Source organism: Metopolophium dirhodum, chromosome 1 (genome assembly GCF_019925205.1).
Source record: "Metopolophium dirhodum isolate CAU chromosome 1, ASM1992520v1, whole genome shotgun sequence".
Classification (NCBI taxonomy): Eukaryota; Metazoa; Arthropoda; class Insecta; order Hemiptera; family Aphididae; genus Metopolophium; species Metopolophium dirhodum.
In genome coordinates, this window is record NC_083560.1 from 37,764,274 (window position 1) to 37,787,443 (window position 23,170).

The following is a 23,170-nucleotide window of genomic DNA, read 5'->3' on the forward strand; positions in this document are numbered from 1 at the left end:
TATTTCGATTTATTGGATGGTTTGATTGGTTCCAAGCCTTGTATATCACCAATTGCCACTGCATCATCCTCTGGTAAAAGAGTTAATTCTGAACCAGAATACTCTTCTGTTCTTACTGTTAACTCCAATAATTATGACCAACCAAGGAAAAAATTAAATCAAATGCCTTCTGTGGATAAGGTTATATTTGCTATTGAAGAAAACAGAAAAATATCAGAGTAAAGTAGAGAAAAGAGACATGTAGAAAAAATAGAACAAAAAAAAGAGGCTCTTGGCCTTCTAGCAAGAATAGTTGCTGTTTTGGAAAAAAAAACATGATGTATTTCCTATTCATTATCTATTTTGATTACTTTTTTACCTTTTATAATTTGAATTGTTATTGTTTTGAGATTAAAGACTAATAATTATGTATTATTCATTGCCAACAAAAAGACTTGTTAAATATTATATGTTATTTTATTTTAATGTTGATTAATAAAACTAATTAAAAAAATTAAGACAGACTGTTATGTTTTAAATTGAATTGTTATTGTTTTAAGATTAAAGACTAATTATGTATTATTCATTGTTAACAAAATTACTTGTTAAATATACCTATGTTATTTTATTTTAATGTTGATTAATAAAACTAAGTAAAGACAACAAAGTAAGACTGACTGTTATGTTTTAATTTATTCTTTTTATATTATACTAGCTGACCCACTCTCTACCTTACTGCACTGTTATTCTTCTTCTCCAATAAAATTAATTTGTAAAAATTTGGCTTGTTCATTTGGTTTTGGCATCAAAGATCCTATCCTATGATACAGTTGTCCTCTTATTTTAAAAGTTGGTATATAATTATTATTCACAATCTCTGTACTCTGTGGCATCAAATAATGTCATTTGAAATAGATATTATATATTTTATTAAATGTAGACTTTTTATTGAATTTAGATTTTTAATGAGATATAGATTTTTTAATTCAACTGATTTATTATATTGTATATCACATTAATAAATTATATCATTGAATAGCCCATAAGACATACTATATAGTATATACATTAAACAATTCATAATATATTAAATCAAATCGCATTATATATATTAATAATTATACTTACTATAATTCTAGGCATGTGGTTTTCTGGGGCACCGGTTTAGTTACAAAATTGTTTTTTTTTTGTGGTTACAAATCATTACATAATAGATTAAATATTACCAAGCGGTTTTTAAGTCAAAATGTTGACCTTAGGGTGCCAGGGTAACACACCTAGAATATTTTGGGTTATAAGAAAATGCCAAATTTATAATAACACATGATGTTATAAACCATTTTAAAACAAATGCATTTCTTGTTGAAAGATGTCATTTTACTCTAATTCTACATGTGTAAACGCTAGGTTTAACATTACTTTTGTGACAACTAATTTTGATTTACATTTCATGAGTAGAGCGGTCTCAGCTATCATCATATTATAATATGTAATATGTTTCTTTCTTCACATATTACTATGGAGTTGATGCTGTTTTTAGATTTATTGTACCTACACATGTTTATGTAAAAACTCAAAGATAATATGAATTTGGTTTTGATTTTGTCTACATTTGTTTATTGGGAAATTCACGGTATTGGATAAATTCAAAGACAAGTGACTTTTAGTTAGTAATTTGAGACAAATTATTATATTATTTGATGCAAACAGTTATTAATATGTTTAACGAGTATATTCCACTGCAATCAGAATTTTTAATGTTTAAAACATACATATTATTTTAATTATACATTACGAATAGACAATCGTTCACAAATATCATCTCTCTTAATTACACCTAGTCGGTTTACAGCAACATTGTCTCCTACTTGATCATGATCTTGTACGGCTTCTGGTAATAACTCAACTGTACTTGGAAAATCATCATTCTTTAATAAACATATATTGTGTAATACACAGCATGCTATAATGTATTTTGGAATGAGATCAACACGCTCCATAGCAAGTGTGGTGAGAAGACTGCGAAAACGCCCTTTAAGCAATCCAAATGACCTTTCAATTGCCATTCTTGCAGATGAATGACAAAAATTGAAGTTTTTCTGTTTTTTGGTAGGATGCCCATTGTCACGATAAGGTACTAATAAGTGTTCTTGCAATGTGTAAGCTGCATCACCAATAATATGAGAGTTGTTGGGAAATTATGTAGGGTTGTGTAGGTCCTCGTTTAAATCAGACAAGCGAAACACTCGTTGGTCATGAACTGAACCAACGTTTCCAGCATAACGGTGAATAAATTTACACTGATGGTCACAAACGGCCTGTAAAACATATTAATATTTATTCAATTTTAATGATTAAATTGTTATCTAATTCAACTACACAAACTGCCGTATGCACAGCCATTTAATTGTTACTTTAAATTAATTTAAGGGTCACCTAAGCAGTCATAGGCATAACTAGGGAAGGGGGGACTTGGGGGATGGGAGTTAAGCATCCTAAATTTTATTTTAGCCCTTCCTGTCATAATTCCTATATTCCTACCAACAATAACTATATTTATAATTTTTAATTTAAAATATCACTTTATTTTTTTATATAAAAAAATGTGTAGTTTTTACTACATACCTACTACATGATCTTTTACTCAGAGATCATGAAAACTCTATTGAATTATTTTCTCCTCTACAATTTTACAAAAGATACAGTTAGGAAGCTTTTATAGGAACTTACTATTTATTGTACTTCTGTAAATATTTTACATTATAATAATTATACAGTGAAATAAATATTTTTTATAGATTCAGTTGTACACAATATGTACATTAAGCACAAATTTAATGTATTTTTAACTATATTTTTTAATTTGAGTTCTTCAAAGAAGTTGTTATGGATATTATTATGTCATTTATTACTATACATCACAGTAATAATTGTGGTTTGCCAATCTATCTATTCTTCAACACTAACATTGCTGTTAATTTTTTCAAAATATAAAAATTGAAGATTTAGTTCATGTTTATGCCTGATTGTTAGTGACAATTTACAAATTAAGATTCAACGAACAACTGATAAGTGATAACTCAGATCAAAAAATAACATAACATACTTTAAGTTGAATCGAATGGTGACCTTTCCTGTTCACGTAAGACTCTGGATGATCATGAGGTGCAGGAATATTAATATGGGTTCCATCTATTGCTCCGAGGACATTAGGAAAGTTACTGGTGGCAAAAAATCCATTTCTAATGACCATTGATCTTTCCTCATTAGGCCATGCAATAAAAGCCGGTGCTAGAATTTCTAAAGCATTAACCACTCTTCTCACACATTTCAACGCAGTTGCTCTCGCTACATTAAATTTTTCACAAATTCACCTGTAAACTTATATGAGATAAAACAACTAACTAGTTTGAAATATTAATAATAACAAAAAATAGTAACTTAAAAAAACAAACCTGTATGAATCCGGGGTTGCCATTTTCCAAATTGCTAAAAGCAACTGCTTATTAGGTTCAATAGTTGGACAGCCAGGTTTTTTCCTAACCAATTTTGGTGCAATTATTTTCAATATGAATTCAAACGTTTCCGGAAGCATTCTATAAATTATTTATATTAATAATTTAAAAATATTATGAGAAAAGTTCTGATGCTTATAGGTAACCATAATTAAAGTAAAAACCGGAACTGAGGTACAATCTTTTCGACATAATTTTCCATTCTAGGTATTGCATTTTTGGCAGTTACAAACGGTACTGCAAGTTCAAAGCCATGATCATCGTCCTCACTATCTTCCGACGAAGAGAAAAATAAAACATCTCCAACTAGTTGTAAAGCTAGTCCAACTAACTCTTCGTCATTAAAGTCATCCGTTAATAATGAGGTAACTATTAGCTATTACTAATTAGAATTTATAATAATTATTTTGATTATTGAGTGAATGGTCAAGTTAAATAAAAATACGTGAACGTGATAACTCATAAAGTGATAACATTGAAATGATCGCGCCCGAATAATAAATTGCGTTCGTCTTGGACATTGCTTACTATATTGCTTACTTATAGCGCTTATGCCAAGACGAACGGTATCGTTATCGTGAGCACTGTAATCGCAAAAGCGTCCAAGACGAACGCACCCTTCGTAATATCATTGGCTGACTGACCGTTTTCGCTCAGAATCGTTTTTCTTATACAATGATAGTTTTCTGGTAGTGCAAGTACTACATTTTCACAGGCCAATATACATTATACACTGCCTACTGGAAGTGAGCACTCAGTAATAGTACTGGTCACTTGAGTGTTATTCAATAATAAATATTAATTATTAATAAGCGATGCTAAAATACGTTTGAATTTCTATTTTTTTGATCAGTTACTTATCACAGTAATTGATAATGATAACAAAATGTTATTTACATTGCCCAATCTGCATATGGCGGCCAGACTTTAATCATTGAAACGAGTCGATCATCTATATAGTTTCATATGAAAGATTATTTTGATAATATTATAGAGCATAAAAGTATCTTATTTTCAAGATTTTTAGCGCATATAAATCCGGTCTCTATTTATAATACTACCTATAAGTAGAATATTATATTCAATCCTACACAAAACAATTTAGTAAGTACCACAGAATACTAGTATAAGGCCTTCAGTGGGAAATCAATCAAGTTATGACTTTGGTAAGTTTTACTGAATAAATATTTTTGAAACCCACATATCATACATAATAATCAGTAGAAATAGACAGGCGCAGACTGGCTGGGTTGCTGGGATGTTACCAGCATCCCTTGCCCAAAAATATATTTGCCTAATATTATTTATTATATGTTTAAAGACTCTAGACACCTAATAACAGCATATCGTTACTAACTTACGATTGTTAGTAACCTATAATATAAAGTTGGTTGTAACTTGGTCCTTATTTACATTTTTAACGTATATTCAATATTTTTTTAAAACAAAATAAAACATTAATAATTTATAAATAATTTACATTATTTAAATTTGCCCAAAAATGTTTTGGTATTTTCCCATTAGATTGTGTAGCATCTCATGCCCTTTTTACCAATCTGCACCTGGAACTAGATATATAAATATATATATACATACTAAGTGTAATAGTAGAATTAAAACAGATATTTTCATGAATCATTTTTATTTCTACGTTATTTTATATTTTTAATAAACATCTTGGACAAGCTATGTAAGTAATATTAACATGGTTAAATTTAATTGATTTTATATTTTTAATGTAATACAGGTGTACTTATTTAATTTGTATTAGATATTTCTCAATTATTAATTTAATGTTGAATTTTATGAAATAAGCATAACATTATTCAAAAAAGTAATTAATATTATTAAAAAATAAATATAAAACAAAATATTTTTAACCACAAATTACATTTACTTTGTTCATTGGTTTAGCAATAAATATTTCTTCCATATTATTTATAACGCAATTTTCTTGGAACAATGTCAGATCTCATTAATTTGCCAAATGTAGTAGACCAAGAAATACAATAGGAATTTTAAGCCCATCTCTTTCATTAACACGTAACATTGTTATCGAGTTAAAAAATGATAACTTTGAACAACATTCACTATTGGAATCGGTTTTCTAAAAAAAAAAATGAAAGATTTGTGATTATAGGTCAGAATTTACTAATTTTATCATCATTATATCCAATTTATTCTATTAAAAACCTCTAAAAAAATTATGTAATATATGTATATAGTTTGAATTTAAATGCATTATTTATTTATTTACGTATATATCAATGCCTTAAGGGAATAAGTATACAGATTCTGGTATTGGATAATGCATTAAGAATAAAAAATAAAAGAGAAGATGGTAACAAAATTAACAAGAATAAGTTAAGATAAATATTAACTACTACAATTTTTGAATAATAGATGACAAGTATTGTAAAAAATATCAATATTTGACAAATTAAGTAATAAGAGAAAAATGCCAAAATGTACTTAAAATATTATTTAATGTTTAAAACATGAATTTTTATGCAAAATTAAAATTTACTTACTAATTCTATATTTCATGAATTACGAAGAAAATAAATTAAATTAAATACATACAAAATATTATAATTAACATTTTTTAACACATTATCTAGATTTCAATTTTGATGAAACATAAAGTGATATAAATTACCTCGCCAGATGCGTCCAAGTTGGCCAATTTGTCATCAATTTTTTCATCATTTTTATTTTCCCACTTTTCAGAGACTTCATAATCAATTTCCATAGCTTTATGTCTACAATAGTTTGGCTACAATCATTGCTGTTCTAAAAACATAATATCATACATTTAAAAAAAAAATGACTCAAAAGAAATGTATAGTAATGGCAGTGGCGTAGCCAGGATTATGAAATGGAGGGGTTTAAGTACAAGTTTTTAGTTTTGTACATAAATAATATATTTATTAGGGTGGAATGTCAGTGGGGGTTAAACAAGTAATGGTCAGCATATGTATTAGAATTACAATTTGGAGGATATATTTTCTAAAATATTAAATTTAACTAATCAAATTTTCATTTGTACCTGATAAGAATTTGAAGTCTCTGAAACACTATTTTGTCATGCTTACTATCAAAACTATAGGTAGATAAGAATATTATCTGTGTTCTCGCATCCTTTTGTAGATTTTAATTTCAACAAGTTATAAGTACTATTTAAAATATTTAAATTTAAAATAATAAAAATAATGAAAAATATCAACGACGGAAAACAGATAATATTCTTACTATGAAATTTGTGAATAATTAAATTTACTGTAATATGTACCTGTTACAAATTATAACAAAAAATTGATTCTGCTGATCACCAATATAATGTTGTATATTGTTAAAAGTCAAGACTTCAGGCATCAGGCATGTAGCCAGAACATTTTTATTAGGGAGACCAACAAATTTTGGGCCTTATGTCATTTTCCATAATTTGTTTAATATGAGAAACTTGTAGAGCCTGAAGAGGGTTTCTATCCAGTATCCATACTCCCCCAGCTTCTTAGGCAGAATCCCATACCAAGAATTTTAATTATTTAAAATTTACTTTTGGTTGGTTAAAAAAATTATTGTCATATCTAAATAGTAAATACCAATCAATAATAATTTTTAAGCAATGTTAAATTTATTTTAACCGCACGGGATAGAACTTATTTTTTAGTGTCAGTAGCATAGACCTATACTAAGATAGTTTATAGGTCTATGGTCAGTAGCATTATATTGAGTTGTGTAATTTTTTTTATCATTTGTTAAAGTTTAAGAAATGCTGTGTTACACAATACCTATCTGATGCATGAGGCAAAGTTGATAGCCATCTATTTTTGCCATTGATGTCCTCCTATTTTCTTCTATGATTAGACCCAATATTAAACTTTAAGATAACATTTTCTACGAATATAAAATTTAATATAATCTATATAAATTATATATTATCTATATATAAGTTATATAGTAATCAAAATTATAATAAATTATATTATCAAATATTTATCATATTAGATTTATTTTATGTGCATAAGCTATAAGCATAGCATGTTTTTAATTTTAACTAAAAATAATGTGAATATGAATTTGCGGTGGGCAGCCCTAGGCCAAAGTAAATTTGACAGGCATCAAGTCATTAGTGTACTAAATCAAAGGTATAATTTTGTTGAGTTTCAATGGAATTTAAACTCAATTTGTTGGCTGTAAGGTTTTAAATTACCGGGAAAGTGTCTTATCTATAAAACTACTTGCTGTGTTAACAACTATCCAAAATTTCTGTACAAGTATCTTAAGACGTGACAACCTACCTAAATATTTTCCATAAATGTGTATAGAATCTAATATTTTTTTAATTTGAAAGTATTATATTTTTAGGAGTACCTACCTTAAAATATAAAAGGAATTTTGAGTCATGTTAAGTTAGTTGTCATTAAGAGTTATGTTAAGTTAAAATGTTTAGTCTTTCAATGTTATTTTTATGGAAGTTCAATTTCATGCCATAAGGTAGTGGAAGTAGTAACTACGAACGTCGCAGAGCCCGAGCCTCGGAAGTTGGAAATATTGCCATCATAGTCCATATATTCATTCTTCCATGACTATTGATTTTAAGCTATTATTTTATTCTAAATACTTTTAAAGTTTTAACTTTTGTCAACAGAATTCCTGTAATATAAAGATGCCGCAGAAACATCCATTTATGGACTGTAAGTCTCGTAAACTAAGAATGAAGAGAATACCAACCACCACCAAACCAAAAGAGAAACTATTTTGTCCCAGAACTATGGCAAGATATGATGGATCGCACCGTGATTATCTTACTAAATGGGTATACAAGATGTGTTTGAACATTTTACTATGCCAAGAAGCTGTTACAAACCATTTGGCTAATTGCAGTGGACAAACTAGACAATCTAGCCAAGCTCCACCTAAGTAATAGTTCATCAAGTCTTATTTTTTTATTAATTATTATCAAACATGATATTAAAAAGTTAATTTATTTTCATTTTGTTCAGTAATGAAGATACTCATTACATATGCAAGTATTGCGACAAGGTATTTTCAAGGGGTGTTAAGCTAAAGAAGCATTTGGAACAACATGAAAAATCATCAAGCCGTCTTGACTCAGAACTATCTGACATCGAAATTGAAGATCGTCCTATAAAAACAGAAAATGCAAGTGAAGATAACTACCAACGTGAGGATTAAAATCCATGCATTAACATTGATTTGATTTAATTTTATTGTATTCGTATTATTTTTGATTTTGTGATGGATATTATTTTATTTTGACAATTCCTTACAGCTTACAATTCGTTGGCTTGGAAATAAAGAGTTCTATGTGACAATAACAAAATTGTGCGTTTTTAAGATTCAAAAATTAAAATAACGAAATATTTGACTTTAAAAATCTACCAGGAATTATAGTTTTTGTTTTGTTTTAGTGGTTAATATAGGAAAACATATAGGCAAATAATGGTGTTAGGACCCATTGAGTCACAAAAAAAACCTGGAGCTTAAGCACCCCCTTGTTCAAATGTCTAGTTGCGCCCATGTCTGTATTCAAAAGATGAAACTGTATGTGTAGTTTTAAAATCAATACAATCTGGGGATTTTTGGTTAAACATTAAAATGTGAAACATTTAAAAAAAGATAAGGTTAAATTTTAAAAACTGCAAATTTGTGATAATCTTTAAAACAAAGTTTATCAAGTACTAACAATTCAAATGGATTATTTTAATTCACTTTTGATAAAGCTGAATATAAAGCTAATAGAGACCAGATTTCCAATTTTTTTATAAGAATTTCTCTGTTTGAGAATGGTCCATTATCAACTAACTGATTCCTGAGAGGCCTGGGGTAGACAATTTCATTATTATATATTCTGTACTAGGTTAGGTTAATGTTTACAGACCATTTCAAATTTCAATTTTTTTAGTTTTTTTTCCTATAAATATCAATAAAATGTTATTTGTTGGGTAAAAAAGAATGACAATTTAATACAAGGCTCCTGATATTTTGTTACAATAGCAGTTGAAAAATATTAAAAAGACAGTCACAGTTTTTTTTAAAAAAGCATTTAAAGTTTGATGTTTAACATCGTTTATCAAATTTAAAATTTAAAAAACTTTGTAAATGAATTTTGATTTTTAAAAATGTATAAAATTTTAAATTTTATAGCTAAGGATTAAAAACTTACAACAAGTTTCCATGTAAGTAGGTTATTCTGTAACCAAAAAATCCCAAAAAAATAAAAACATTGTTTCTTATAGTTATTTTATATTAAAATTTGGAGGAAGTTACATATGAAATAACCAAGAATAACAATTTTAGTTATTTTGTTGTAATATTATAATATTAATTCAATTTACCGACTACCGTGTTAATAACAATAGTAATAACAATGTCAAAATAACATAAAATATCCACACTGACAAATCGTTACCACTCATAATCGTTTTTCGTATACAGTGATATTAATATCTTATATCATTGAATTCAAATTTAATACCATCCATTATACAGTGACCACTTGTAACCTACGCTATAGCAGAGCAACATTCACTAACCCAGTTTTTTTTTTTAATAAATGTAGAAAAAATTATGAGGCATCTTGTATTACATTTTCAAAACTATGATATAACTAGAAACATTTCTATGAATTTCCAACTCAAAACAGTTTGCACATTTTCGTGATTTTTACTTATTTTGTCATAATCCAAACTTTAATTGCTTATAAAAAAAAAAACTGTGCATAATGTGTATCATTAATATTTTTCTACTGCCATTGTAAAATTATCTTAAGACACTTGTATGAAATTAGCTCACGTATTTACTAAATTAACAATATTTTATTGGCATTTAAAAAAAAAAAAACAAAAAATTTTAAATTTAAATAGTCCGTAAACAGTTTGAAACGAGTTAAAATAATTTCAAAATTGTAGTGTATAGAAAAAGCTAATTTAAACATTCAGTAAAAATTTGTGTCTCTAACGGTTTTAGAGTTACATAAAAATCCATAGTCGTTTTGTCAAAAACCGTTTTTCCTTAATTTTTCTTTTGTTTTTTCCAGTGCTTTTGAAAACTACTGGGAAATTTTCACTTTTGACCCCCTAAGTACCAACAAGATTCTCTCTCATATAAAAAAAGTGCTGTTGAAAAAATCTAATAATTCTTACTGTCCTAATAAGTAATGATAGATCCAAATGAAAAAAAAACAAAAATAATCCTCATTGTAAAATTGATACATTCATTGCTAGTTTAGATGAGCGGAGTAGTGATCAAACATATCGTGGGGTAACCCTGTACCACTCCACTCATTAAAACTCTAAATACTTATAAGTTATAACTCATATACTACTCGTCCTATAAATTCGATTTTTACGTTTTGAATTATTTAGACAAATATTCTACTTTGGAATATGAAAGTAAAACTGTATGTTATCATTCAAAAAAGAAAAAAACCTTAAAAAATTATAAGGATAAAACTTGAAACTATGTAAAATAATATTTTCAAAAACATATTTACACTTCTTGAAATAATGAGTGTTCGATGATAAAATAATCATCCTTTATAAAGGATGTTTTAGTCATTACTCATTAGATATAAACGATTCGTTGATACACGTACCTAAGCAACCTCTAATATTATAAAGGAATAAACTTAAAAATAAATGAGAAAAACAGCTATTTCAACTTAATTATTATATTTAAAAAACCATAGCACTCTACTGGATATTTTTCCTATACCTACAAGTAAAATCTATGAATCATAAATATGTTTTTGTTAAAAAGTAACCATATGACGACAAATAGTCGAAAACCCAACAAAAAGTCGTTCAGAAACAAAAAAAATGTGTATCTATTTAGCCCCAAAACATGTCTATGTTGAAATGACCATCTATTTGTGCAACAGCACAAAGTATAGCAGGTGCACTTGAGTTATTAAACCCACATTTTTATTGGTAATGAGTCATTGCATTTGACTAATACTACTGTTGTTGTACCACAAGGGCAACTATCTCTACGGGTTTCACCCGGATTCTTTGGTTTTACATAATATCTTAATATTTATTATAAAACTACGGGCTACGGATCTATAGTGAATGTATTGTTCTGCGAGTTGTTGTAAAATTAGTACTATATAACCTAACCTTACCTACATGAACTAATTTTTGCATTTCATTGCCTAGGTACCTTTTCATTACATAAACTCATAAGTATCAGCATTGATTATGAATACAAATTATGATTATGATTATGAATTTCAACATATAGTGGAATAAGAAAGAGCAATTTAATGACGACTGTCAAATGGGTGAGGCTGACCAAGATATTTTAAACAGACTACAATTAATTAACAATATAAATCCTTCTTTACAAAATGCTAAGGATAATATTTAATACTACATCTTAGGATACATTATTTTAAAAATAATTAAGCAACTTGATTGTGATTCTTGCATAAAAAGTCTTTTCTTAACATACCCAATTTAAATAAAAAATAATGTACCAATGCACTAATAACTTGTCTCTTGATCATAATATATTTAGTGAATTAGATTGCAACAGTAGTATTTTGAAACGACCCTGTAAAATGATTTTAATTTCCTTACTTATATATGTGTCAGATTAAAATCATTTGGCAAAGAATATTCAACAGTAGTAAATACTACCAGTAAACAACAAAAATTAAAGAAATTAATTTTGTTTTCTAATCATTAACTTAGTAAGTAATTATATATAATGTATTAATTAAGGTTTTGCACTTAATTTTCTATATTTTTTAAAATGTAAAATATAATACCTATCTAAATTGTTTTTTTTTACAATTATGTTTTTATTATGTTAACATTTAATAAAAGAATCTTTTGTTATTATGGTTTATTAATTCAAGGAATTTAACTTGATTTCTTTGTATGTGCAGCACTAAACAAATGTTACTTGCAATATACATTATACTAAGTGTACATATTAAGAATTGAAAATGAAAATTTTAGTTGCCTGCCTAGCAAATGTTCACAGTTTTCTGGTAGTGCAAGTACTACATTTTCACAGGCCAATATACAATATACACTGCCTACTGGAAGTAAGCACTCAGTAATAGTACTGGTCACTTGAGTGTTATTCAATAATAAATATTAATTATTAATAAGCGATGCTAAAATACGTTTGAATTTCTATTTTTTTGATCAGTTACTTATCACAGTAATTGATAATGATAACAAAATGTTATTTACATTGCCCAATCTGCATATGGCGGCCAGACTTTAATAATTGAAACGAGTCGGTTATCTAGTTTCATATTATTTATCAGTGGTCGCTCTCTCCCTCACTGCTGTCCTTGTACCATGAAGATGAGAGATATCTCGACAACGCGTTTGTTTGTGTGTTTTGAATATTGTTGTGTTACCGTAATGGCGAACCGCGTTCGTTGATCCATCATTTCACATTTGTTATTATTACATACCGAAACGCGACAGCAGAGGCCGACAAACGGACAGAGAATAGCACATTGCACACGCGGCACGACGTTTGAACGGTTTCCGCGTCAACCCATATCGACCGATCTGTTTTCGGCTGAACTGTTTTTCCAACAAACGTGCATACGCGCGCGATTCCCTTCTAATCGCTCCAGTCCGCTGACGGTCATTGTTAGATACGTAAGGCAAGTTAGTCTGTTAAACGATAAGCATGATGAGGAGAAGTAACAGAGGTGGTGTCGGTCGTGTCTCGGCGATTTCCAAAGAGTGTCGGATCGTAAACGGCGGTGGTGACGAAGGATTCGTAAACCACTGCGAGCAGGTGCTCGATGACCAAAACAAAATGGTGATGGCCGCGTCTAAGATCGCCGTGGTCTCTGACAGCGATCAGACTGTAGCCTCCATCAACCACCGCGTCTACCCGCTGGCGACCAATAAGCTGAGTAAACTCAAGGCCCGTTCATTCCTGAATCACAAGTTAAAAGAAGAGTCCAGCAAACCTGTGGCCCTGCTGAATAAAAAGGTTTGTTGTACAGCTCAAACAGAAGTTGGCGGTAGCTAATCAATATATAGCTAAACCAGTTGCTATATAGAGAGAAAAACTTGGATGTCTTACCATTCACACGAGTTTCTTCAACATGCTCATCTGGCATAGGAAATTTGAGTTTGGCTGAAATACAAGATCAGCAAGAACAACGAGACATTAAACTTAAAAAGCGAAGGACTCGTCAAGCTGCTACAATACAACCAAACCCAGATCCATTAGAATCCAACCAGACAAAACAGCGGAGAACTAGTATTACACAAGCTAAATCAGGTTGTATTTTAAAAATAATATTTTCCTGACAGTGCATAATTTTTATTGATTAATAACTATGCATAGGTAAAATAGGAAAAATGCAAGAATTGTCTTTGACCACAGCAGATGATGCATATTATAACACATGCCTAGGAAATTATGATCCTACAAAAGATGAACCAGTTTCCAAAAATACTAAGAGTAATTTTGAAGTAAGCATTTCATTTAACATGTATAATATAATCTGTTAAATATTTAGTATTGTCTTTATTACATAAGCATGTATGATTTTGCAGACACCAAGTTGGAGGGTTATAAAATATTCTGGTAGGCGTTCTGTAAAAGACACAGAAATAATGTCCGATCGTATCTTTGAAAAGAGACATCATAAACATGAACAAAAGGAACAAACATGTAAAAGGTAATGCAATTATAGATTGTTGTTTTTTTTTTTTTGTACTTATATTATGTAGGTAATATTAACAATTTAATATTGTTATTTTAGACGGGATTTGCGACAACTGAGGGAATTAATAAGAGTAGAAAGTTTGAAGCAAGGTCGTAATAAACACCAAATACAAGATCAGCAAGAACAGCGAGACATTAAACTTAAAAAGCGAAGGACTCGTCAAGCTGCTACAAAACAACCAAACCCAGATCCATTAGTATCCAACCAGACAAAACAGCGGAGAACTAGTATTACACAAGCTAAATCAGGTTGTATTTTAAAAATAATATTTTCCTGACAGTGCATAATTTTTATTGATTAATAACTATGCATAGGTAAAATAGGAAAAATGCAAGAATTGTCTTTGATCACAGCAGATGATGCATATAACACATGCCTAGGAAATTATGATCTTACAAAAGATGAACCAGTTTCTAAAAATACTAAGAGCAATTTAGAAGTAAGCATTTCATTTAACATGTATAATATAATCTGTTAAATATTTAGTATTGACTTTATTACATAAGCATGTATGATTTTGCAGACACCAAGTTGGAGGGTTATAAAATATTCTGGTAGGCGTTCTGTAAAAGACACAGAAATAATGTCCGATCGTATCTTTGAAAAGAGACATCATAAACATGAACAAAAGGAACAAACATGTAAAAGGTAATGCAATTATAGATTGTTGTTTTTTTTTTTTTGTACTTATATTATGTAGGTAATATTAACAATTTAATATTGTTATTTTAGACGGGATTTGCGACAACTGAGGGAATTAATAAGAGTAGAAAGTTTGAAGCAAGGTCGTAATAAACACCAAATACAAGATCAGCAAGAACAGCGAGACATTAAACTTAAAAAGCGAAGGACTCGTCAAGCTGCTACAAAACAACCAAACCCAGATCCATTAGTATCCAACCAGACAAAACAGCGGAGAACTAGTATTACACAAGCTAAATCAGGTTGTATTTTAAAAATAATATTTTCCTGACAGTGCATAATTTTTATTGATTAATAACTATGCATAGGTAAAATAGGAAAAATGCAAGAATTGTCTTTGATCACAGCAGATGATGCATATAACACATGCCTAGGAAATTATGATCTTACAAAAGATGAACCAGTTTCTAAAAATACTAAGAGCAATTTAGAAGTAAGCATTTCATTTAACATGTATAATATAATCTGTTAAATATTTAGTATTGTCTTTATTACATAAGCATGTATGATTTTGCAGACACCAAGTTGGAGGGTTATAAAATATTCTGGTAGGCGTTCTGTAAAAGACACAGAAATAATGTCTGATCATATTTTTGAAAAGAGACATCATAAACATGAACAAAAGGAACAAATATGTAAAAGGTAATGCAATTATAGATTGTTGTTTTTTTTTTTTTTTGTACTTATATTATGTAGGTAATGTTAACAATTTAATATTGTTATTTTAGACGGGATTTGCGACGCTTGAGGTAAATAATACAAGTAGAAAATTTGAAGCAAGGTCGATATAAACACCATTCACAGAAATCTAATAATAAGGAAGAATTGACAACTTTATTGCCCAGTCCATCGAACATTAAAGTAATTGAAATCACAGATAAATTACCTGTGGCTGCATTTGACTGCAATTTATATAATTTGAAATGTTAATAACTACTTAGTTTATTTATTAAAGACTATTAAACTTAAAATATTATTTTAGTTATGTTTATAAGGTTAAAAGCATCCCATTTATAGCTAATATCGATTTAACTCATAAAAGAGAATAAAATACAAATTATCTACAACAATTACTAAATTTAACATTTTAAGAATAGTTATATACCATGTACAGTGTCTAAAAATCTAACTATTGTCAATAACAAATCATAAGTATTATAAATGTAAATTAGGGTGGTCCTTATTTTTCATTTATGGTTTTTGATTACCCCCCTTAAAATGGTTCAACTTCTAAAAAAAATCATACAAAAAAGTTTCATGCAAATTCTTTAATTTTAACTCGTGCCGCAAAAGCTCTAAAGTTACAAAAATAGAAAATTTTCAATATTATAATTTTTTTTTGATATTTTTAAACATAACTCCAGAAAAAAAAATTTTTCAAGAAATTTGTACGGATACAAATTATAGAAAACTAAATTTACTACAATTTGTTTCATATATAATAGTTTGCAAATATTTTATTCCTTCAAATATTTTAGTCAAAAGGTGAAAAAAAATCAAATTCTAAAAATTCAGATATTTCCGACAACTTAACATATACAAATAATTAATTATATAAACAATTTACAATAAATAATAACATAATAATACTCATTACTTACATCTTTAACATATTTTAAATATAAATGATACAACTAAATGTACCTATTGCTGTGTAATTTTTTTTTTTTTGTGGTCAGGTTATTTTTAACAATAATCACTAACAACTTGTAGTAGGTATTGTTTTTGAGATTCATCTTTGGTTATTTTATTGTTATAATCCTCTATAAGTTTTACTCCTCTTTCCGCAACATCATTTATAACTGGAATATTTTTTTATAATGAACAGAGCTTTATTATAATTTTCATTAATTTTCCAATATAAATGGTCTTCATTCAAAAAAGTGGTATTGATTGCAAATCTTTTAAATAGTTTTTTGGTAATGACACATATAAAATCATTGATTTCCTTTTCTAATAACTCGTTAGCATTTTTTGGAGATATAATTAAACGTGCATTTGAACTTAATTCTGATGTACAATCGTCGTTGTTTAGAGCATGAATCATTTTTCTTTTAGTCTCCAGTGACAGCCTCATCAAAAAAAGCAAATGCACATAATTCTGCAGATAAATACCATAAGTGACCACAAAACTTTTTAACATTTTATATAAAAGATTTTTTATAAAAGTCAAGTCTTGTAAAGGTGCTTTGATTGAAGATGGTGAATTAAACCATACTTTTATGTATAATCGTACAATAAAAATGCAAATACTTCTTAAAGCACTTTCTTCTTTGGGTATTAATCGAAACTGTTCACGAAATAAATAAATTGTTAAGCTATGAATAGCTTTGGCCATCCACCGAGCGTGATGAATGGCACCTGGTATTTTAAAAATAATATCATTTGAAAGTTTTCCGTCCAAAAAAATTACTTAATTCTAGTAACTCTCAGTAATCATCTCTTAGATGCTTTTCTAAAAGTTGATCTTTAGTAAATTTAATAATATGATCACATACGTAATTTACAGAATCCATAACAATTTTTTTGTATGCCAGGATTAAAATTGTTAGGGTTAATTGTTCCCCAGGCTTGTTGGAACCTTTTAAAAATTGGCACGTCTGGGCCCGACGCTACTCCAAATTTTAAATCAAACATACTTTTTAATATAATTTTATATATTTGGTGGCGGCATGGTAAATATATGATTTCACGTTCTAACAGTTGTTCGAGCAAAACACAAGCCCCGTTTAAGCGACCTGTGTTTGATGCTGTAGTATCGGAACACAATGCTTGTACATTTTCATCTAAACACCAATTTAAAAGCCTTTGGTATACTGCGTTGGCTTGTTCGCGTCCAGTGAATGTTACAATGTGTCATCGAAATAATCTTCACGTATTAATCGAAAAATACGAGTAGGTATACTTTACCCAGTACCCACCTAACGATTCTATACTTTGTATCATAGATTACAACGTGTAGTATTACTTACAAACAATACAAACTATATTATACACTACCTACATAAGTTTATGTTCATTTAAATCGCATTATATGATATAGAAAACATTTTATTTATTGCCGTGCTAAAAAATAGTTACAAATTTTTATTTTAAAAATTAAATATTTAAAAAAAATGTATCAGTATATAACTATTGTAATAATAATAATGTGTAATTAGTGTCCTTACAATGTTTTTGTAAAATCATTATTTTAAGAATTATGAATAATTATATAAAAAAATTAACGATTTGGAACATTTTTTTATTATTAAAACTTTAAAGCTTTTGCGGCACGGGTTAAAAATGACAAATTTGTCTGAAATTTTTTTTATTATGATTTTTTGAGTATTGGAACCGATTTGAGGGGGGTAACTTGAACATTTTGCAATTTTTTTTCCTTCAACTATACCAGAGGACCACCCTAATGTACAACCTACTTTAATTTAATATTTTATTTTTAAATGATTTCATTAAAGCTGAAGAAATATTAAGCAAATACTGCAAAGAAAACTTAAAAATAAAAACTACATTAAACAGCACAATACTAATGGCTTATTTATTATATTCAAATGCTTTTAAGTACTACACAGGTGTTTCTTTTATATTGATCACTTTTTGGTGATTGTAATTTAATTTCTGACAAATACCTACCTTAGCATACTTTAAAAATGCATTAGCATAGTAAATCTGTTTTAATAGCGTTAGGTGACAATATTATATACTTATTAGCCTATAAATATATTTTTGTGTAAATATAAATTGAATCTATTTTCAAATGCACAATAAATACATCTATATTTTATTAACATAGTTCATATTGGTTAAAAAGTTGAAATGTGGTCAATTTTGATTTACTTGGTTGCAATTTTGTAATTACACGTACAAAAAGGTACAAAAAAGTAGTGTCCAATCAGAATGCAATTTTAATTGACTCAACTTGACATACGGTACTTATAGCTGTGAACCCAGCTTGAACTTTGTTGAACAATGAACATTTTTTACATTTTTAACTACCTACTAAGTAGTTTGTAAATTTTCAATTTGATAAATTTTGTCAAAATTTGAACTTTAAATCGTTACTTATCAAAAAAAGTCATGTCTATGGATCTTTATTATTCCTTAACTGCTATCATAACTACTACTTAAGGAACATTGTATTAAATTGTCATATAATAGGTATACAAACAATGTTTTCATGAATATCTAACTACAAAATAATTTGCAAACTGTCAAATTATTGACTGTTATGATGAATTTCGTAAAAATTTGAACTTTAAATTTCTATAAAATCGTAATAATGTATTTTTAAAATTTTGTTTGTATTGCCAATAATCGTTATTTTAATACAAGGCTCCTGATATATTGCTTAAATAGCAATTGTAAAGTACTAAAAATACTTAGGCACGATTTCTTTTTATAAGCATTTCAATTTGATTTAAAAATTTAAAAATGTGTAGATTTTTTATTTAAGAATGTATTAAATATTTAAATGTTCAACTTTTATAGCTAAGGATTGAAAACTTACAACAAGGTTCCACGTAAGTAGGTTATTCTGCAACCATAAAATCTCAAAAATATAAAAACACAGTTTTTTATAGTTATTTTATGTTCAAATTTACGCGAAATTATTACATATTAATTTTTCAAGAATAACGATTTTAGTTATTTTATTGTAATTGTATAATATTAATTAAATTTACCAGTCTACCGTATTAATAATAATGGTAATAACAATATAAATATTATATAAAATATCCACACTGACAAACCATCACCGTTCAGAATCGTTTTTCGTATACAATTATGTTATATCATTGAATTCAAATGTATTATCATCCATTGTACAGTGAGCCACTTGTAACCTACTGTACAGCAGAGCGACATTCACTTACCCACCTTTTTTATATTTTTTTCAATTAGAAATTCATAAATGTTTTTTTTTTTTGATAGCTAACATTAGAAATTTTAATAGAGGGTAGCTGACATGTTTTCTACCTTTACCAAAAAGAAAAAGTTCAACTGAAAGTTCCAATTATAATAGCCGTGAGATATTTTTGATTTTAATCATTTATTTTTTTTAATGTTAAATTTGATAATTTATACAAGTTTGCTAAGTTGACACGACATCGCCTTTTTTTTATTATTTATTTTGTGCATTTTTCAATTTTTTTTATTTACCTACATATTTACCTCCCCTATTTGACGGGTTGGTATTTCAATCGTGTATTTATATGTGGGGGCACTTGGGACATAGTTTTCAAAAGCGCCCGGAAAAACAATACACAAATTAAGGAAAAACGGGGGGTGGGGGTTGTCTGACCGAAAATCAAGTGGCCGAAAGTCTAGTGATCGAAAAAAAATGATCGAAAAGGTTAGGTTACACATTTCACGATACTCAAGGTATCGAACACATTTTCGATCGAAAAATATGATATCGAAAATGCAAATGATCGAAATGTTATGTAATCGAAATATGTAATGTCGAAAAATATAATATATTTGTGTTAATTATTTTAAAAAAAACATAAATTATAATATAAAATTAACTAAAGTAGGTATTATAAGTTAAAAAAAAGTTGTAATAAAATATTAAAATAATTGGTAGGTATATATACCAGTATAACTTATAAGTATTAGTTTAGTATAAATAATATAATATAGTGGATAATTAAAATTTTAAATTTTGTGCTATTCCTCTTAAATACTCTAGTAAATCATAACCTGGATCAGCTAAGAATCTTTGTTGCACTTCTTTTAAACGTATATTGTGGGATTGGACTTGAATTTTCATTTTTTTATTACTGCGCCCATAAAGTAGCATCTCAATTACTGGTTCAGTTTCGTTCTGAGTAGATTGTAAGGTTTTGATTAATTTATGTAGTCCTACGGTATACAATAATAAAATTAATAATTTAAATAATGATAAATAATAATATCCATTTCAGACAAACCCGGATGTGGCGATATTAATCTATTTAATTTTCTATGCCAGGATTCTGCCGTATTTGTCGTCCTGGGCAATCCTGATGATAACCTTTCAGCTACAGACCATAATTCTGGAGGGAAAAGTGGAGGCGTGTAAACTGGTTCTCTTCTTGGTCTTCCTCTTGTTTTCATAACTTGTCTACCAATTATATATGAATGTTCAAAATACTTTAATAGACTACGATATACCTACTACGATATATATATCTACATACGGGCTATGTACATCTATAAAAATATTAGATAAAGTAATCGAAAAGCTAATCATTATCTTTACTTCGATCAAAAAACCCATTCGACCACAAAATATTTCGACTATATTAATAAAATATTCGACCATCTGTTTTTCAACCGCATGACGATACGATCACATGACATTTCGATCACTTTTTTTCGATAACTAAACCTTCGTCCAAACGACTCGCACCGGAGCCCTACTGCATTAAATTGTCAAGCTTTTTGATCCAATAATTGATAAATAATAAATAATTTTATAGTCATTCATATAAAAAATAACTAAAAAATTGAAAATTGAAAACGTCTGCAACAGCTAGCTTAAAATAAGTCAAAATATTTATACACAAGTTCAGTGAAAATGCACGTACCTATCTACAGTAATTTTTTTTTGTAGTTACATAAAAATCCAAAATCGATTTTATAGAAAATTAGTTTTGCATAAAATGTTCTTATTATTATTACCTATAGGTTAACCCAACCTAGCAAACCAAAATTGATTATTTGACCGTCAAAATGTTCAGAAAAAAAGCTTTACCGGAATGCATAAAAAAAATATAGTGGTAACTATTTGAAAAAATTGAGTCGATTTTATTATTGGTACAACTGCGTGTTTAAAATTTTTGAAAATGTTACAAAAAAAAATTGCCTGTTAAAAATAAAGAAACACGTCTTTTTTATTTTAACCAAACTCTATATCATCGATCCATAATTGTTAAAAAAAAACCGCGTACAATGACATAAAATACACTGTATTGAATCTCGTAGAAGTGTATTTTTTTTTTGCAAACTATGCTTTACTCGGGATAACTAAATATTAAAATAATAATTTTTATATGAATACGATTATTTTCAATATGATTTTTGAAATTGAACAATTATTCATGTTATAATGATAATAATTTTACTTACCAGTACATCAAATGATGAAATTGACATACGGTAGTACTTTAAGAACTCGTCTGCGTGGGATCTTAAAGTCATAAATGTAACTTGGAATTGACCTTCCTGAGGCCTTTTCAAGTTTTACGAATGAACTCAAAAACGCCTATTTTTTCGTTTTTCCTGTTTTTTTTTTTTATGCAATATATACGCAATACAAACAGTTTGAGTACGGCTGAAAAACCCATTTTTCATACAATAAATTTTAGTGTATATAAAAAATTGTAGCTAAAACACTTTGAAATGCGCGCACGAGAATACAACTTCATAGCAGGACGAGTAACCACGAGCCACGAGGTTATGATATTTGGTGCGATTTTTATCCGCGTAAAATGTTACAGTGTGTAAGCTTTGTGTTGTAAGCGAATATAAATCGCGTCCACGAACCATTCGTCTAGTGTGTAACCGGCTTAAGTAGATATAGTTACGTCCCGGTTGGCCGTTTTGGGTAATTAATAATAATCTGATAATTAGACGTCTAGACCGCGGTTTATATGCAGCAAAAACACTATTATATATTGTATGCGAATAATTAATTATTGTTTGCATACAATGGTGTATTGGTAAATATATTTATGAGTATACGCACTAATAAAATAAGTATGTGACCTAAACAATTTTTTCACGCCCCGCTCGAAAAACATTCTTAATCCTTTAATAGGTAGGTACGTTTAGAACTTCTATTTAATATTACGTTCAAATTATATTATCGTAAATAACGTTATTGCAATTCAATTAGTAGGTACATAGCTTTTAACATTAGGTATTTAATTATTTTTTTTAATAATATAACAGTAGAAAATAAAACAAAATCAACTTGAATGTCAAAAAAAGAGATGGACCGTTCATATTTAAAAACTAATAAGTCAAATTCTTTGAATTAAAATAATAAAACGGACACCAGTTGTCAATACACCTTACGGGTTATACATTTTACACACTTGTAGTTTTTTGAAAGTTTAAATTGTTTAATTCTTACATTTTAGGGAAAATACCCATTATTGCAATAACAATAATTTTTAAATAATTAATTACATAAATAAACCAAAAATAATAAGTCATTCAATTGGTCCATGCCTGATAAATA

General features: G+C 28.2%; 3 protein-coding genes and 1 pseudogene across 4 annotated transcripts; 2 read left to right on the forward strand and 2 right to left on the reverse strand.

Annotated features, from left to right (window-relative positions):
• Positions 1-1,732: 1,732 nt before the first annotated feature.
• LOC132937875 (putative nuclease HARBI1) lies at positions 1,733-3,749 on the reverse strand. The gene is made up of 3 exons (XM_061004463.1): positions 3,728-3,749; positions 3,086-3,327; positions 1,733-2,297 (listed from the first exon to the last, which is right to left on the reverse strand). The coding sequence occupies exons 1-3, from the start codon at positions 3,747-3,749 to the stop codon at positions 2,178-2,180; spliced, it is 384 nt and encodes a 127-aa protein (XP_060860446.1). The 3' UTR covers positions 1,733-2,177.
• Positions 3,750-4,462: 713 nt separating this feature from the next.
• LOC132936960 (uncharacterized) lies at positions 4,463-8,890 on the forward strand. Of its 2 annotated transcripts, none has more exons than XM_061003772.1 (3): positions 4,463-4,660; positions 8,149-8,420; positions 8,504-8,890. In XM_061003772.1, exons 1-3 carry the CDS (start codon positions 4,652-4,654, stop codon positions 8,694-8,696), a joined length of 474 nt encoding a protein of 157 aa, XP_060859755.1. In that variant the 5' UTR covers positions 4,463-4,651; the 3' UTR covers positions 8,697-8,890. The 2 variants fall into 2 exon arrangements, with proteins under 2 accessions (XP_060859755.1, XP_060859756.1); XM_061003773.1 differs by having other exon boundaries at positions 4,484-4,598.
• A 3,955-nt stretch (positions 8,891-12,845) lies between these two features.
• Positions 12,846-16,508, forward strand: LOC132934948 (uncharacterized; annotated as a pseudogene).
• Positions 16,509-20,590: 4,082 nt separating this feature from the next.
• Positions 20,591-21,330, reverse strand: LOC132937885 (uncharacterized). The gene is made up of 2 exons (XM_061004475.1): positions 20,874-21,330; positions 20,591-20,805 (listed from the first exon to the last, which is right to left on the reverse strand). The coding sequence occupies exons 1-2, from the start codon at positions 21,037-21,039 to the stop codon at positions 20,591-20,593; spliced, it is 381 nt and encodes a 126-aa protein (XP_060860458.1). The 5' UTR covers positions 21,040-21,330.
• Positions 21,331-23,170: the final 1,840 nt, after the last annotated feature.